Source organism: Dipodomys spectabilis, unplaced genomic scaffold (assembly GCF_019054845.1).
Source record: "Dipodomys spectabilis isolate Male_0828 unplaced genomic scaffold, ASM1905484v1 ptg000002l, whole genome shotgun sequence".
Classification (NCBI taxonomy): domain Eukaryota; kingdom Metazoa; phylum Chordata; class Mammalia; order Rodentia; family Heteromyidae; genus Dipodomys; species Dipodomys spectabilis.
This window is the reverse complement of record NW_024870679.1, coordinates 2,779,084-2,797,319: the sequence shown is the minus strand read 5'-3', so window position 1 is coordinate 2,797,319 and position 18,236 is coordinate 2,779,084. Positions and strand designations below refer to the sequence as shown.

General features: G+C 49.8%; 1 protein-coding gene across 1 annotated transcript; it reads left to right on the top strand.

Moving 5' to 3' along the window:
• The first annotated feature begins 6,109 nt into the window (after nt 1-6,109).
• LOC122110765 (chymosin-like) lies at nt 6,110-17,947 on the top strand. Its single transcript, XM_042683435.1, has 9 exons — nt 6,110-6,171; nt 7,373-7,523; nt 8,478-8,595; nt 9,914-10,032; nt 12,685-12,884; nt 15,533-15,646; nt 16,199-16,343; nt 17,116-17,214; nt 17,810-17,947. Exons 1-9 carry the CDS (start codon nt 6,110-6,112, stop codon nt 17,945-17,947), a joined length of 1,146 nt encoding a protein of 381 aa, XP_042539369.1.
• Nucleotides 17,948-18,236: the final 289 nt, after the last annotated feature.

The window sequence follows — 18,236 nt, the reverse complement described above, 5'->3', positions numbered from 1 at the left end:
TGAGGGATTCTCATCTCCCATTAACCACCAAAAACAAAGCCAGAAAGAAGTAGAGCTGTGGCTTAAGTGGTTAGAACACCATCCTTGAGCAAATAAAGCTAAGGGACAGCAACCAGGCTTTGAGTCCAAGCTCCAGTACCTGCACAAAAAGAAAAGAAACAAACAAATAAAAGCTCCAAACAAACAGACGAACAAACAGAAACCATCTGTATCTGGAAAACAGGAATCATAATTCCTGCCGGCTGTATGGAGTGAAAAGGGGATCTGCAGCCTTCCCTGGGGGTTAGCACTGCCCGGGAGGGCTGGCTGCCCCAGTTCAGGGCCATTGCTGTCAGTTTTTGGGGAGGTCTGGGAATCGGGGTCTTAGAAAGGTGGAATGAGATCAATGATAATGACTCTGTGAATCCTGCCTCTGCCCACCTGTGCTATCTCTACAACACTCAATTTCCTTCTTTGCTAACCTAGGTTTCCACATCTGAAACATGGGGCTCCTACTAGAACTACCACAAAGGCTGCTGTGAGGACAGAGGGAGGTAGGCAAGCCATTGTGAATGACAAGAAGTGTGAAGTCTGATTACAAGATGAACATACGGAGTGGAATGGGTGGTGGGCAAAACAATATCTCCATGGGTTCACGGTAAGTGGATTTTGCCCTCCCTGTGATGAGCAACAGTTTCTGCATCAACCAATCCCCAAAGGGCAAGTGTAGGACCAGCGCATGGGTGGGCCAATTGGCCTGTGTCCCCTCCACCCCTGAGCCATCATGGGATGGCCAGATGGGCGTGGGGAAGTGGTCACAGCCCTCTTGCCTCAGTCTCTTTCCTACTCCAGGATTGCAGCCTGCTTTTCTTTTCCTTAAAAAAAAAATCCAGCAATATCACTCTAGAGCATTTTCCAGAACAGTACAAGTCACTGCTGAACTATTCACTATAGCCAAGTGATGGAAGCAGCTCAGATACCCTTCAGTGGATGAATAGGTCAAGAAAATATGATACAGCCAGTGCCAGTGGCTCATGCCTACAATCCTAGCTACTTAGGAGACTGAGATCTGAGGATTGCCCTTTGAAGCTAGCCAGGGCAAGCAAGTCCTTGAGACTCAGTTCCAGTTAACTGCCAGAACACAGGAAGTGGTGCTGTGGTTCAAAATAGTAGAGTGCTAGCCTTGAGTACAAAAGCTCAGGGACAGTGATCAGGCCATGAGTTCAAGCCCCATGACCAACAAAAACATTTTTAAAGAAAATATGATAAGATAACACATATAACATTATATGTCATATATAATATATGTATGTATATATTGTGTATAGTTTATATAATATACGAAATATAATCCATATATGATATATAGTCTATGATGTATTTTTATATAATCATATATATGATATATAATGTATATGATATATATCACATTTTCTTGACCCAACCATCAGGAAGAATAACATCATATTATTTACAGACAATTGGATAGACTTGAAAAAAAATTATCTTAGGGAAGTAAGTCAGGCTCAGAGAGACAGAGGATGCAAGTTTCCTCCCACACGTGGAGGTTAAATCTAAATTATAAACACATATGAGAACATACACAGTCATATGCATATATACATAAACTTTACTAAACGTATTAACTAAAGTATGATATATCCAGGGAAGACTGCAATGATAAAACTTCTTTGAACAATCAACTTACAGTTGAACAAAATAAATACCAAGAAGTTGGAACTTTTCAGGAGTAGGGGAATGTTGAGTGGGGAGCAGATGAATGAAGAGAGGAAGGGTGGGTAAATATATAGTACTTCTGTTCCATGTCCACGTAGGAAAATAGAACCAGATGACTCAGAGCAATGGGAGAGATTGGGCAGATCAATGGAAGAGGGGACATGGACTAAGAGGCATTGCACTCATAAGTTGACATATTGAATTGAAACCTCATACAACTACTTAAAGATAATAAATATTATTTTTGGGGGGGGGGGAGGTCCGGTCGTTGGGCCTGAACTCTGGGCCTGGGCGCTGTCCCTCAGCTCTTCAGCTCAAGGCTAGCACGCTCTACCACTTGAACCACAGTGCCACTTCTGGCTTTTTTTCATTTTGCTTATGTGGTGCTGAGGAATCGAACCCAGTGCCTCAGGCATGCAAGGCAAGTGCTCTACCACTGAGCCATCTTCCCAGCCCGAATATTTTTTAAAGAAGCTTTAAACTCTACCCCAAAATAGATCCCCCAGGCCTTTAGTTAGAATACACTGAAGTCCTCTCAACTCCATAAACCACCCTAGAGAGCTATCAAGGTGAAGATTTTTAACTGGGTTATTTATTTATAATCCCTGCCATGGAGTGAGTGTTAGTTTCGAAGCAGTGACAGCCAATGTCGACTTGGAAGTTGAGAGGGAGACAAGCACATTATTATAAATTAATGTTGCCAGTGATTAATATTTGATATTTTTAACACACATTCATCTCAGAGGAAAAATAGCCTTCCTTAATTAATGTAGCTAGTGTGCAGGTCTTTCATTCTGTAAGATTATTGAAAATCTGTAGATACAGCTTTGGGCAGATTTAACAGAAGAACCAGTTCCCTGAGGCTCAGGCCTGTAAGCCTAGCTTCTCAGGAGGCTGAGATCTGAAGATAAAGGTTTGATCCAGGAAAGTCTGTGTGACTCTTATCTCCAACTAGCCACCAAAAAGCAGGAAGTGAGCTGTAGCTCAAGCAGTAGAGTATTAGTCTTGAACATAAAAGCTCAGTGTTCAGGCCCTGAGTTCAAGCCCCAAGTACCAAAAGGAAAAAGGAAAAAGATTTGACAGGAAAAAAGGTGGAGCCTGAAATCGGTTCTTTGGAGCACATTGCCCCAGCCAGTGTCTGCGGGCTGGTGGTTGTGGGCATTCTGTACCACTGCCTGCTCTGCTTTCTGCTTCGCAACTCCTGCTCCTGTTCTGGTCTGGCCCAGACTTAGTTCTTTCACACCTGAGGAACTCAGAGACTTTCCTCTAGTCTAGACTTTACCAGAACTACAAAGAGGCTCATACCCAGGGCTGTTGTTGGGAAAGAGAGACTACCCTTGCTACAGGGGGTCAGATTGCCTAGATTGAACTGTATGTAAGGCCCTGAGTTCAAGCCCCAGTACTGGCATGATCTCTCTCTCTGTCTCTGTCTTTCTCTTTCTCTCTCTCTCTCTGACTCTCCCTGTGTCTCTCTCTGTCTCTCTGTCTCTGTCTTTCTCTTTCTCTCTCTCACACACACACATTCACAACCAAGGAGCCCAGCTGTACACTTGGCGTGCTAGAGTGAAGCACATTTTTGGAGGCATTGCAGAAAAAATGAATACCAGGAATCCCCTACTTAGAAGAATGAGAACACACTGTGGACATGTAGACCAAGACAGGAACTTCTTCTTGGCACCTGAAATTCAGACAAGAGCCATGAGCATGTAAGTCCCATGTGTTTCATGAGGAATGACGTCAGGGAATAGTGGGACTCATTCAGGGTCACGCACTGAAGTCGTTTATGACATGAGTCATAAATGGAGGCCTGACACATGGTCAGCACTTGCTACTCTTGGTTTTGGTTCTTTTGTGGCCCTCCCAATGTCCTGGTCTACACTGAGGGAGGGAGAAGTAAGGAATCTCACTCAATATTAGCTGATCCAGGATTCAAACTCAGCATGGCCACACAGGTGCTTGTCAGAAGCTTCACACTTCCATGCTTCTTCCTTCAGAAGCCACTTGGCCCCCTTACGGCAGGAGAACTGCGCTTTCTTTAGATTTCCTTCTATTAGACCTGACCTGTCCCCTGACCTGACCATGGTTCTCCCCAAGGAGAAAGATGATGGCAGCTATGTGCATGTGTCCAGGGTCAGTACCCTGAAGATGGTTAGGAATGCTACTTGAGCTCGCTTTGTTGCAGCTCATATGTGAGCGGAGATCACGAGCTTGCACCAAGGTGGGAAACGTCCTTGGGCCTTGAATTGTTTTAGCTGCTTTTGTGAGTCAGTCCCCGAGCCCAAGAAATCTAGACCAAAGGGAGTTGTCCTCACCTGGTACCAGATAAGCAGTGATGAAATCTTATCATGCTTTTTCTAAAAGCTTTTTTTTTTTGCAATTCTGGGGCTGGTCCTGTGATAACCTTTCTTAGAAGTGAGTTTTTTGGAGCAGAGGTCTGCACACTGGAATGCTACTAGATGGATGCTGGGTGGGAACAAACACAGCAATCTACACTATGGGATCTCTGAGTCTTGGTGTTGAAGGTCACCTTCCAATGAGAGAAATGGCTGCATCTGGTGCCCAGGAGAAGTTCCCCTTGGGTCAGCTCAGGCAAGCTGCTGGTGACTCCCAGCAGAGGTGTGCAGTCTTCTCACCCTTCTGAAGGTGGTGCCCTCAACAGATCCTAGTCCTAGTTGGTTGCAGATGTGGGTGGTCTAACTGTCCCAAAGTATGGCTTGGGAGCAATGGGCTAGTGGTGGGCTGGGTTTACAGTGGTGTATGGCAACATTGGACCAGGACTCTTGGGACAGTGTTAAAGCTTTCATCTCTCTGTCTCTGCATCTGAGGAACATCAGACATTTGTCACACACTGCTACTACCCCCTACTTCTCAAGGGCACCAGCAAGGTCATCCCTTCATTCATCTGCTTAACCAAACATTCATTGAGGACATGCAATGCAATGAGGAGACATGGCCCAGATGTAGGCTGTTGACTGGCAGGTAGGCCCTGACCCCCAGGGAAGAAAACAGGAAGCAAGCAAATGTTCATTTTGCCCTCTGCTTTCCTGGCTTTGGGAGTGGCCTTTGCACTTGTTTGTGGCATGAGGAGCAGGGAGGTCCTAGCCCCCTGGGAATGTAGTCAGTGACTGTAAGGGGCATGGGTGGAGAAGTGCACTGCCACAGTATAAGTCAGGTATAACTGCCATCCTAACTTACCTTAAACACTCAAGTTGTCTCTGCTTCTCCTGCTGGGGTGCTCTTTTGAGGTCTCATAAATCAAATGCATGAGACTTGAGAGTCTGCCTCAGTTCCTTGTAAGGGTTGGTAGGCATAGATCCACTGTGGTTGGTCTTACCAGTTGGGGGCAGCAGTCATCACGTCCTTCTGAACCTGCGTATTTGTGATCTGGAAGCCCTTGCTCTCTGATTTTGCACACCTTATCCTGACCTAGTCCTCATTTTCAGGTTTATAACCTCCTTCCACTCTGCGGATGTGATCATTTCTACCAAGTTCATGGGGACCCATTGGTTTCTTTTGTGTTTGGGGGTGGGGGAGGGAGGGTTGAGTTCTAAATCTCATTCAGGCTATAGGCCAGAGGCAACAGTTGGCCTTTTTGGACCAGGCTCTGGCCTACCTTCTTCCCTAACTGGACCACCATACACTATTTCTGTTCTTCCCACATACCTACCTTCCCAGTTCAACCCTCCTTAGTCCTGCCAATTACCACTGGGATGTAGCATTTCCTCTCCCCTTCTCAATCCCCTGCTTAACATGGTACCAAGGACATCTGTCCATAGAGACAGGTGGGCCTCTGAGTGACTGTGTCCCTTAGGCATTGCTCTGTGAGAACTTGGATAGCATTGCCTTTCTGAGCTCTACTTGTGGAGTGACAGATTGAACAGGACTCTTTGCCTTAGATGCCATTTTAATTCCACCCTCCCCTTCCACCCCCAGCCCAGGGAAACTGGCCCAGGAGACCTGAAGAAGGAGATCTTGAATTGGGCAGTCTGCTGACCAACAGTGAGGTCAGGCTTAGAGAAGGGAGGTAGGCATGGAGGCCTGAGGGGGAACAGACCCCTTACAGAGAGAAGGCGGAACATGAAACAGGTTCCTGGTAGCGGCTCCACCTGTGCCAGCTCAGAAATCCAGTCTGGGGGGAGATTGGCCCAGAGGGGCCCATATTGACATTTCCCAGCTCGAAGATCAGGCCTGTGTATCCTTCAACTTTGAAGTTCTCAGAATGGAGGACTTTGTGGCCCTTATCAATGTGGGTCGCAGGTAGTCTGGGTGCTATGTTTGTGGAGTGGCCTGATGTCGGGGTCTGTCTCTGAAGTCCAGCCAGAGGAAGTCCCACTTTGCTATAAAAGCATAGAGGATGGACATGGGCAGAAGCGGTGGCCGCCTGCTGTCCAGGATGCGGTGTCTTGTGGTGTTCCTCACAGCCCTTGCTCTCTCCCATGGCCAGGAGGTCACCAGGTAAATGCTATATCCCGGGTGGCATCTCTGGGCAGATCTAGTAGGTCTTCCAGTCCTCTCTTCCTCTGGGGGCTCTTGGGAGGGAATTGCTGCATCTCCTGGGTAATCTTGGCCCTCTTGGGTTTGCATGTTGGGAACTTTCTCTCTTGATGTGGCTTTAGGACAGTGAGTCAGAGGGAGAGGCTGGGGAGAGGAAGGAAGGCACTGTTTTTGGAGTCATTGGATCCTCAGTTCCATCATTACCCAGACTCTCTGTGTCTCAATTTCTTCATCTGTTGTTAAATTACGTTAATAGTAGTGTCCATTCCATAGCATTGGTGTGAAATTGTAAAGGTGTGTGTGCATGTGTGTGTGTGTGTGTGTGTGTGTGTGTGTGTGTGTGCCAATACTGGGGCTTGAACACTCAAGGCTGGTGTGTCACCACTTGAGTCACAGCTCCACTTTTCTGGCTTTTTGGTGGTTCATTGGAAATAAGAATCTCATAGACTTGCTGACTTTGAATCATGATCATCAGATCTCAGGTCCACTTTTCTGGCTTTTTGGTGGTTCATTGGAAATAAGAATCTCATAGACTTGCTGACTTTGAATCATGATCATCAGATCTCAGCCTCCTGAGTAGCTAGGATTATAGGCATGTGCCACTGGTACCCAGGTGAGTTCATATAAATGCTTCAACCAGTGCCTGACACATTGTAAGAGGTAAATATGCATTTGTTTGACAAAACAATTGTCTGTGTAAGAGTTTCTCTTTTTTCTTTCTTTCTTTCTTTTTTTTTTTTGGTCCGGTCATAGGGCCTGAACTCTGGGCCTGGGTGTTGTCCCTCAGCTCTTCAGCTCAAGGCTAGCGCTCTACCACTTGAGCCACAGCGCTACTTCTGGCTTTTTTTTTCCTGCTTATGTGGTGCTGAGGAATCGAACCCAGGGCCTCAGGCATGCAAGGCAAGCGCTCTACCACTGAGCCAACTTCCCAGCCCCTGTAAGAGTTTCTTTGAGGGAGATCTTCCCAGGTTTTCCTCCCAACGGAATAGCTGACATTATTGGGTTGTTTGTGGTTAGATGTTGGGCAGTTGGCTAAGGGCTTTGCTATGACCTTCTTCATGGATTGGATAGGCTGTTGGTCAGAAAGTGGAGCCGGGAAGTGCAGTTTGGGGTGGATTAAGGGGTGTTCAGTGTCCCTCATGAATTCTTTCCACCTCTTTAGGATCCCTTTACACAAAGCGAAGTCGTTGAGAAACGTCCTGCAGGAGCAGGGGTTGCTGGACATCTTTCTCACAACACACCAGGATGTCTTCCACGGGAAGTACTCTAACTTTGGGAAGGTGGCCAGTGAGCCACTGATCAACTACATAGACGTGAGTGGCTTGTCTCACTTTCCAGGATGACTTCTCTCATCTCCTGGCTCTGCTCCTCAATACGCACCCAAGGCTCCCAGAAATGCTGGGCCCTGTGGGCTGTAGAGATATTTCCCTGCCCTCAACAGACATAGCAAAGATGACCATCGGGCCTTTCGGGCTCTAAAGTCTTTATTGCATGGGTCAGGTGACCCTGCCACACAATATCCTTCTGGGAACATAATCTGCTCTCCACTTCCAATCTCATATTTGACATCCCTGCCCATGGGAAGCCAAGTCACATGGCCTTAGCAGGCAAGGGGACAGCTCGTACCCTTTTGCTCAGCTGCCAGGATACAGATTCCATCTTCTTCTTCCTCCCGCTCAGGACCAGGCAGGGACACTTTTGCATGTGTGTCCTTTCTGGTGCCAGTCGCTCTGTCATCTGTCACTCTTGGCAATAAACAAGCATCCCTTTCCCTTTCTGTGCCCTCATTTCTGAATCTAGGTCATCTTCGCCTCCCTCCCTTACCCCCCAGCCTCGGCTTGGAAATCCAAGGACTGCTGGATAGGGCAGGATAGCTTGAGTATAGACTGGGGGACCTTGTCCCCAGCTGGTGCTATACCTCAGGGGTCCAGCTCCTTCCCTCCCAGGCAGTGTGGCTCAGGTTTCCTCTCAGACAGGAATTGTGTATCGGCTCAAGGTTTGCTTCTGGGTTGATTCCAGCAAGGCTTTTAGGGCTTGTAGGGTGGAGCAGGACCATGGGTGGGCTGGGGGTGGGAGCTGAAGTGGGGGGCTGGAAGTGAAGAACTCTCCCTGATGTGGCCGTGTACCCCCTTTCATTTCCCGCCCCTTCATCTCTCGGGTCCCTCAGCAGAAACAGAGCCTAAAAAATGAAATACATAGTGTCTAGTTGATGCTAGACACTGTCCCTTGCTGTCTCCTGCCTCTAACTCAGAGCTATCTGTCCTCAGAGTGAGTACTTCGGGACCATCTACGTTGGGACGCCTCCCCAGGAGTTCACTGTGGTGTTTGACACGGGCTCTTCAGACTTCTGGGTGCCCTCTGTCTACTGCACCAGCAAAGCTTGCCGTGAGTGACCTCTCTGTCCTGCCCATCCCTCATACCCAGGTCCAGCCAATGAGTATCGCGCTTGGACAAATATGGGCATGTCCAGAGAGGTGCATTGACACTCCAGCCTCCCAGCTGTACTCAGCCCTCTCAACTGGCCACAGACTGGGAAGAGCTGAAAATCACGGGTGTCATGTATAAAACACCAGCTAGAAACTAGGGAACCTTATTTGTGGTTTCTTTTTCTTTAATTTCAATTAAAAAAAATTTTTTTGATGCCTATACTGGGGATTGAACTCAGGGCCTTGTGTGCTCACTTGGCTTTTTTACTCAAGGCTGGAGCTCTACCAGTTGAACCTTAGCTTTTTGATAGGTAAGTGGACATAAAAGTCTCACAGACTTTCCTTCCCCAGTTGGCTTGGAATCACAATTGTTAAATCTTATCATCCTGAGTAGTTAGGATTACAGGGAGCCAAGGCAAATGGCTAACCCTACTTGCTCCTCTGTTTTCCTGTCTATGAAATGTGTTTTTTAAATATATGATTTTATTGTAAAAATAGTGTACAGAGGGGTTACAGTTACATGAGCAAGGTAATGAGCACATTTCTATTGAGCCTTGTTACCTTCTCCTTTGTTTTTGCCCTATGATCCCTTCTCTCCCCATCTCTGAAATGTTTTTTTTTTTCCCATACCAGTGGGTCTAGGAGAGCAGTGGGAGGGCCTATAAATAATAAGAGGATATTTATCATAGCTGTTAGTTTTCCCAGCAGTCCTTGGAAGTGGGAACTCCTTTGGTCTCCATGTCACAGATGAGGCAATCGTGGTTTGGTGAGGCCCCTTAGCAATGAGTGTTCCTCTGCTTTGTTTGCAAGCCACACAGGTTCAGAGTGGTGGATAGAGCCTCAAGAATATATATATTCTTCTCCTTTGTACAGCCTCTGAGGTTTAAACTTAGGACATTGTCTTAGCTTTTTTGGCCAACACTGCTGCTTTGGCACTTGAGTCACAGATCCACTTTTGATCCAATTACCACCATTTTTTGGTAGTAATTGGAGGTAAGAATCTCCCAAACTTTTCTACTAGAGCTGGTTTTGAACCAAAATCCTCAAATCTCAGCCTCTTAAGGAGCTAGGATTACAGACGTGAGTCACTGCTGCCCAGCTACAAATGTTTTCTTGAATAAACTGTGAGACCGAGGCTAGAGAGAGAACAAGATGTCTATTTTCTATATGTGCATTTTCGTTTCAGTATTCACACTGTGTCCAGACAAGCCTTGTTGGGCACCGATGGGTCTCCCCAAAACCCTGAACAACCCACAAATCTTGGATTTGTATTCCAGGAAATCACCACCGCTTTGACCCGTCCAAGTCCTCCACCTTCCAGAACCTGAGCAAGCCCTTAGTCGTCCATTATGGTACAGGCAGTGTGCAGGGATTTCTGGGCTACGACACTATCTCTGTAAGTGGGGTGACTGGTGGGCTGGGGCTCACCCTGCTCTTATCGGCAGCCAATAATCCATCCCATGCTGACACCCTGCTCAGTGGGCTGTACCTCTGGGAAGTGCTAAGGAGGCTTTAGGGGTCTTGTCTGCTGGGGTGGCTCTGGGCGTGAAGACTCTGAGAAGGATCTCAGGTGAAATTCATCGGTAGGGTGTTCCCTTCTTCTCCCTGGTCCTCCCTGTCCCAACCCTCAGAGCCCTATCCGGTTATCTCCCTGGATCTGAGAGTCCATCTCTTTTTGCCTTGTCCAGAATTCTGAGCTTGTAGCAAGCCTCAGTTCACTCCAGCTCTGGTATGCCCTGACCAAGGCTCTACCTCTTGGGGCGTATGGTACATTTCCTGTTAGGTCTCCCCTAACTGTCCCATCTTTGCCCAATGTCATGGTATCAACAAGGCCTATAGCATAGCAGAAGGTCCTGATTCAGTTGTCTTCAGAGGACTTACTGCTATATGACATGCTCAATCTTTTACTTCTTTATAAAACCTGTTACTGGCCCCTCCTGTTGGATAAAGCCCTGTCCCCCCAACCCTTGTAGACATTTTCTTTGAGCCACCGTGAGATTTTACTCGTAATCTCAAGCAGCTGGGATCACAAGGACCTAGCACCTATCACCTTGCAGAATTGCAATAGCTGTTGTTGACCAAAAGAATTGATTTCTCCATTAGTATTTATTCCGATCTAAAATTATTATTATTACTATTATTATTATTTTGTGCTGGTACTGGGGTTTGAACATAGAGTCTTATGCACTCACTTGGCCTTTTCACTTTACCACTCGGGCCACACTTCCTCTATTTCTGGCTTTTTTGCTGATCAGTTAGAGGTAAGAGTCTCTTGGATTTGTCTGTCCAGGTTGGCTTCAAACTGAGATCCTAAGATCTCAGTGTCCTGACTAGCCAGGATTACAGGTGTGAGCCACTGGTGCCCAGCTTAGATCCTGACTTTTCATTTGAAGGCTTTTGATCAGATTCAGATATTCAGTGACTGGCCTGATTTGTTTACCAAATGTTGTTCTGGGACAGGGAAGAAGTGACCAAGGAGAGGACAGGGAACCTGTCTCATGTGCTTAAAGAGAAAGACACCTAAATCAGATGGTTTCGAATAGCACTGAGTGGCTCAGGAATTGTAAACTGGAAAAGTGTGAAAGAAAGGGCCTGTGAATCAGGGGACAAGAGATTTGGTGAGCATGGTAGCCTGTTGCATGTTAGAAACCAAGAGATGCAAATCCAGCAGCCAGGGCTAAGCAGATCTGGGGACGGTGCAGGCAGAGCAAGTGCACAGGGCTGGGGGCAGGGAAGAGCTGGGGTATCACAGAAGGAAAAGCTCTGCGTGGTGAACATGGTGATCTGAGGGGTCAGAGGAATCAGAAGACACATGAGAGGCAGGACCAGAGTGTAAGGGCACACCAGGCAGGACCCAGGTTACATTGCAAGCTTCCAATCCAAGATGCCTTTGGCTGTCGTGTGTGTGTGTGTGTGTGTGTGTGTGTGTGTGTGTGTGTGTGTGTGTGTGTGTGTGTGCATGTAGGGGTGTGCATTAGAAGGAGAAAATGTAGAGCCAAGAGGCCTAGTAGTTCAGGCCAACCACTCTGGTGACTCAAAATAGGGTAGTGGACTCAACGCCCACCAGGGAGTGGGGCAGATGAAGAAGATAATTTGCAGTTAACGTATCATTTGCATAGTGTCCACAGATGTTCACTCAGCAAACATGTAGTAAATGCTCAGCAACTGTTGGTCCTTAGCTTTAGCACTGCCTTGGGGTGCAGGTATTAATATCCCATGCATCAGATAAGGAGCTTGGGTTCCAGGGGGTGAGGCACTTGTTCGAGTACCCCACTGTACTGACTGATGGCAGTCAATACATGACAGAAAGCCCCCCCTTACTCCCCCCACCCCCGCACTCTAAGATGCATGCCTGTTCTGTTGGTACCTCGTTCTGCCTCCAGGCTTTTCCCTGAGTGGTCAGTACCCGAGGTGCAGCTGTTTCAGGGGCCAAAGTCTACAGAAGAGCTTGGGGCATTTTTCATTATATCTTCTTCTTTGAGCTTATCCCCCCTGTATGAGCAACTGTGTCTGCACCCATGGCTGGGTCCTCTCTTCCCTGTCTCTTGCCTTATCAGATCAAATTCCTAAAAACCACAGCACACTGTGTGACAGAAAAGATTTTGTTTTGTTTATTAGTTTTATTAGTCTTTCTTTTTTCTTTTTTTGGGGGGTGCAGTGCTGGAATTTGAAGTCAGCACCTCCCCCTTGCTAGGCAGGAACTGATTTGGGGGATAAGGTTTCATGTTTTTGCCTGGGGATGGCCTGGATTATGATCCTTGTATCTGTGCCTCTCTGGTAGCTGGTGTTCCAGGCATGAACCGCTACTCCTGGTTTATTGGTTGGGATGAGGTCTTGCTGACCTGATGTTCACCTCCCAAGTGGCTAGGATGATAAATATTCACCACAGTACCTGGCTTTTTTCCCCATCTTAAGCTGAAATCACTGTATTGCCTACAGAGGGAAGGAGTACTAGTGTACGGCACTAATTTATAACCCAGGACTGGCAGCCCCCATCCCTGGGGCTTTTCTGTAACCGGTTGCAGGTATCACTATGACTTTCCTGCAGGTTTCCAGCATCGTGGACCCGCACCAGACAGTGGGTCTGAGCACCCAGGAACCTGGAGACGTTTTCACCTACTTCCCGTTTGATGGAATCCTGGGCCTGGGCTATCCCTCCCTGGCCTCCGCAGGCTCCGTGCCTGTGTTTGACAACATGATGAACAGACACTTGGTGGCTCAAGACCTGTTCTCCATTTACATGAGCAGGTAAGGGCTGTGACCAGCCAAGGCCTGACTTGGGTGGTCAGCTGAGGCCAGTGTCCACCCCTTGGGGACACTGCCATCAAGGGAAGTCACCAACATCCAAGTGGACCTCTTTTGGTCTCCAGGCATGTCCAATCACCTGTCAAAGGCTCTCAGCAGAGTCCCTGATGCTACCAGAATCCACTGGGCTAAAATTGGCTTTCCTTCCTGGTTAATGAGTGTGTGTGTGTGTGTGTGTGTGTGTGTGTGTGTGTGTACTGGCACTTCTATTCAGGGCTAAGGTGCTCTCTTTTTTTTTTTTTTACTCAAGGCTGGCCCTCTACTACTGGAGCCACAACTCTACTTCTGCCTTTTTGCTAGTTAATTGGAGATAAGAGTCTCACCAGCTTTCCTGCCTAGGCTGGCTTTAAACCAAGATTCTCAAATCTCAGCCTCTTGAGTTGCCAGAATTATAAGAGTGAGCTATCAGCACTTGGCTCCTGGAGTTGTATTTTAGTAGGATCTGCTAGTGCTGAATTACAGCATATGGCAATTGAGCACCTGTGAGGAGGGTGCTGTGGGGGAAAGCCGGGTGTCTCTGCAGTGTCACAACCGGTGACGAGGTGGGAAGGAAAGAGGCAGGGCAGACTTCAGTGCAGAGGAGCGGCAGTTGTCCAAGGAAGGACAGAGGGATAGTTTATATACAGCCCTAAAGAAGGAAGGGGCTTGTGTCCCAGGAGGTGAGAGCCGCAGTGTGGGGAGAAGGTAAGACAGTGTGTGAGTGCCCTCCCCACCCCAATGCATGAGCCAGCGCGTGAGCCAGCGCCTCAGAAGGAACACAAAGCTTGGGTGGCAGGCTTCCTTCCTCCTCTCTTCTCCCCTCCCCTCCCCTCTCCTCCCTTCTCCTCTCTCCTCCCCTCCCCTCCCCTCCCCTTCCTTCTCCTCTCCTCCCTTCCCCTCCCCTCCCCTCCCCTCCCCTCCCCTCCTCTCCTCTCCTCCCCTCTCCTCTCCTCCCTTCCCCTCTCCTCTCCTCTCCTCTCCTCCCTTCCCCTCTCCTCTCCTCTCCTCTCCTCCCTTCCCCTCCCCTCCCCTCCCCTCCTCTCCTCTCCTCTCTTCCCCTCTCCTCTCCTCCCTTCCCCTCTCCTCTCCTCTCCTCCCTTCCCCTCTCCTCTCCTCCCTTCCCCTCTCCTCTCTTCTCCTCTCCTCTCTTCTCCTCTCCTCTCCCCTCCTCTCCTCTCCCCTCCTCTCCTCTCCTCTCCTCTCTTCCCTTCCCCTCTCCTTTCCTCTCCCCTCCCCTCCTCTCCTCTCCTCTCCTCTCCTCCCTTCCCCTCTCCTCCCTTCTCCTCTCCTCCCTTCCCCTCTCCTCCCTTCCCCTCTCCTCCCTTCCCCTCTCCTCCCTTCCCCTCTCCTCTCCTCCCTTCCCCTCTCTTCTCCTCTCCCCTCCTCTCCTCGCCTCTCCTCTCCTCCCTTCCCCTCTCCTCTCCCCTCCTCTCCTCTCCTCTCCTCCCTTCCCCTCTCCTCTCCTCTCTTCCCCTCTCCTCTCCTCTCCCCTCCTCTCCTCTCCTCTCCTCCCTTCCCCTCTCCTCTCCCCTCCTCTCCCCTCCCCTCCTCTCCTCTCCTCTCCTCCCTTCCCCTCTCTTCTCCTCTCCTCTCCTCCCTTCCCCTCTGGTCTCCTCTCTTCTCCTCCCTTCCCCTCTCCTCTCTTCTCCTCTCCTCTCCTCTCATCTCCCCTCCCCTCCTCTCCTCTCCTCTCCTCCCTTCCCTTCTCCTCTCCTCTCCCCTCCCCTCCTCTCCTCTCCTCTCTTCCCTTCCCCTCTCCTCTCCTCTCCCCTCCCCTCCTCTCCTCTCCTCTCCTCCCTTCCCCTCTCCTCTCCTCTCCCCTCCTCTCCTCTCTTCCCTTCCCCTCTCCTCTCCTCTCCCCTCCCCTCCTCTCCTCTCCTCTCCTCCCTTCCCCTCTCCTCTCCTCCCTTCCCCTCTCCTCTCCCCTCCTCTCCCCTCCTCTCCTCTCCTGTCCTCCCTTCCCCTCTCCTCTCCCCTCTTCTCCCCTCCTCTCCTCCCTTCCCCTCTCTTCTCCTCTCCTCTCCTCCGTTCCCCTCCCCTCCCTTCTCCTCCCCTCTCCTCTCTTCTCCTCTCCTGTTCTCTCCTCTCCCCTCCCCTCCCCTCTCTTCTCCTCTCCTGTTCTCTCCCCTCCCCTCCCCTCTCTTCTCCTCTCCCCTCCTCTCCTCTCCTCTCCTCTCATTCCTGACAGTTTGAGGGTTCCAACTCAGGCTCTTGTTCTTATTAGGCAGGTACTCTACAACTTGAGCCATGTCCCAGCCCCACCCCCCCGCCCGAGTAGAGACTAGTTGAAGACTGTTTCCTCCAGGGGGCAGAAAGCTGTGGGTGACAAGAAGGGAGGTGGAGGCACAGGAGCTAGCTGTGGACACCTGAGGCAGAACCTGGCAGTCCCTTGACCTGTAGGGTGGGTTACTACCTCTCACTGCCCCGGCAGTGCTCAGGGCAACAAGAGGTGGCTGACATCAGCAGGAAGCCCAGTGTGGGGGGAGTGGGCAGCAGGACAGCTCCCAGGACAGTAGAGACGGGTGAGGAAGAAGGCAGGTGTGTGTGGGGGTCCCCAGTACATCTGGGCATTCCACGAGGGGATCCTGACCCATGCTCTTGCTTGGCTCCAGGTATGAGCAGGGGAGCGTGCTTACCCTGGGGGCTGTGGATTCATCTTACTACACAGGCTCTCTGCACTGGATACCTGTGACCAGGCAGCAATACTGGCAGGTGGCTGTGGACAGGTAAGTGAGCAGAGGCCCCCGTGGCCTCTGTGTGGAGATATGGGGACCCAGGTGTTAGGCACAGGGCTTTCATGAGCTGGCTTTGAACCTCAATCCTCAGATCTCAGCCTCCTGAGTAGCTAGGAAGACAGGCATGAGCCTGTTTGAGGTGCCTGACTAAGATCATCTCTTGAGGAAATCAGGGCAGGGAACATCTGTGTACCCATTTGGTAGATCAGAAGCCGAGATATGCAGTAATTCCAGAAAGAAAACTTGAAAGCTGATCTCCAGGCAACTAGTACAGTCAGTCCTTTTATCCACTCATGCATATGGGTGGTTTTATTGTATTGTTGTTGTTGTTTTATCCATGGAAGGTGGGCTATCAGTCAGCTACTGACTCAGGAGAAAATTGTTTCAGACCTGAGCTGGGGAAGTTTTGGGGGGCTCCAAGAAGGGGCTGAGGGTGCTTGAGGCTTTGCTCTCTACGTGAAGATCTGGGCAGGAGAGGGAAGGATGAAGGGAGGGAGGCTGAATGCAGGCTGGACCCTGAAGCCTTCCTGTTCACCTCCTCAGAGTCACCATCAATGGTGTGGTGATAGCTTGTGATGGCGGCTGCCAGGCTGTCCTGGACTCAGGGACCTCCTTACTGGCTGGTCCCAGCAGAGACATCCTCAGCATCCAGAAGGCCATTGGAGCAACACAGAGCCAGTACGGCCAGGTGAGGCCAGGCCCTCCGCCCACCTCCCAAGGTCCCTAAAGTGGGAATGAAGGGGTTGGTGTGGGATCCTCCAACAGACCCTGGGGCTTTGTGGGAGAACTCTGCAGTGACCTCTTGGCTTGGCCATCCTTGCTGGGGGAGTCCCATTGTTCCCCATTGTCCTTGGAGCCCCTGACATCTGGCTTCTGGATCCTCTGGAAGACTGTGCCCTTCTTGTATCTCATGTTCCAGTCCTTTCCTTTTCCATCCTGTCAGCCATGTGATCCTTGAGGCCTTGTGTGCTCTGACTGGGCCTGGATGGGGAGACTTGAAAGCAAGCATCTTTGTATCCCTCCCTATGGTCGGTTTCCCGGTCTGACAGTCCCCCAGTCCATTTTGAGGCCATTGTCCTGAGAGCTTCCCTGTGGTCCTGTGGGATGGCAGGGTCCCCTCCATGTCTGGGGGCTCACAGGATTCAGAAGAAGGCGTTCTATGCTGTGAGCATGGTATCTTTCTCTTTTTGTGCCGGTCCTGGGACTTGAACTCAAGGCCTGAACAGTTTCTGAGCTTTGGTGCTCAAGGCTAGCACTATACCACTTGAGCCAGGGCCTCATTCCTGGCTTTTTTTTGGTGCTTCATTGGGGATGAGAGTCTCCCAGACTTTTCTGCCTAGACTGGCTTTGAATCGTGATCCTCAAATCTCAGCCTCCTGAGTACTGAGGATTTCAGGCCCCAGCCACCGGAGCTCAGCAGGGCACTCTTTTATTCACGGTGCCTCTCATTTTTTTCTTAGTTTGTCCTTGATTGCTGGAGTCTGAATATGATGCCCACTGTTGTCTTTGAGATCCAGGGCAGAAAGTACCCATTGCCACCCTTTGCCTACACCATTCAGGTAAGGATCTCCAGAGAGGAGGCTGTGGCTCCACCTAGGACCCCATCCTGGCCAGCGAGTGAAGTTAGTGATAAGAAGTAGGATGGATCCCATGAGGGAAATGCACAGCCTTTGGAGTGAGGCCATGTTGTCTGGGATCTCATTCATGGCCACACCAACTTCCTCCTGGGAGAAATGAGTAGCAGGAAGGATAGGGTGCCAGGGATTGAGGGAAGGGTGTCAGTCAGACCACAGCTCAAGCTTCCAAGACCTAAGACTCAATTCAGGTTTCCTTAGTTTGCTTGGGCTTTGGGGGACTATTGGCTCAATCCTGAGCACCCCGCACTGGTGAGATGGCTCGCTATGGCTGGTTATCAGGATGATGTGCTGAGAGCTGTCAGGACAGGTGAGGGGAAATGGAATCCAGGACTCAGACCTGCTGGATCCCACAGGATGAACGCCTATTAAGTCACTTTAACCTTTGAATCTTAAGTTCTTTATCGGTTGAGAGTGATGCAGCCGATATCTGTTTGTGCCCTTGGGAAGAGAAGGAATTGTGAGGAGGGATAGAAACTATTTGCTTTCACATCTGGCTTCATTTTGTCCTCTTTCCCAGGAGCAGGGCTCCTGCTCCAGTGGCTTCCAGAGTAACACTCATTCCCAGCTGTGGATCCTGGGGACTGTTTTTCTCCGGGAGTACTACAGTGTCTTTGACAGGGCCAACAATCGTGTTGGACTGGCTAAGGCTATCTGAGTGTACCCTGAAGCCCGGACCGTGTCTTCTTCAAATGCATGCATGGATGCAACATGCACGTGCGTGTACCTAGATTAGGTTTTCCAGCAGTTGGCTCTCAATAAATACCACATTTCTGCAAAGCCTGCTTTCCCTTGTCCTCAATGGTTCTGAAGGGGGGCACTAGTTAGGGGAGGGGCAGTGCCTACCATGGGGCTGGAGGTGGGGGTGGGCACTGGCTTGGGAGGATTAAGGACACAGTTGGTGGGTGGAGACTTTCATGAGAGGACTGTCTATTCCAAGTATGGGT

What these genes read in the sequence shown, in the direction of transcription:
- LOC122110765 (XM_042683435.1), top strand. Translation starts at nt 6,110, where the DNA reads ATGCGGTGTCTTGTGGTGTTCCTCACAGCCCTTGCTCTCTCCCATGGC. An exon ending in TGGGCTACGACACTATCTCT is followed by an intron (nt 10,033 to 12,684) that starts GTAAGTGGGGTG and finishes ACTTTCCTGCAG; the next exon opens with GTTTCCAGCATCGTGGACCC. An exon ending in TGGCAGGTGGCTGTGGACAG is followed by an intron (nt 15,647 to 16,198) that starts GTAAGTGAGCAG and finishes TCACCTCCTCAG; the next exon opens with AGTCACCATCAATGGTGTGG.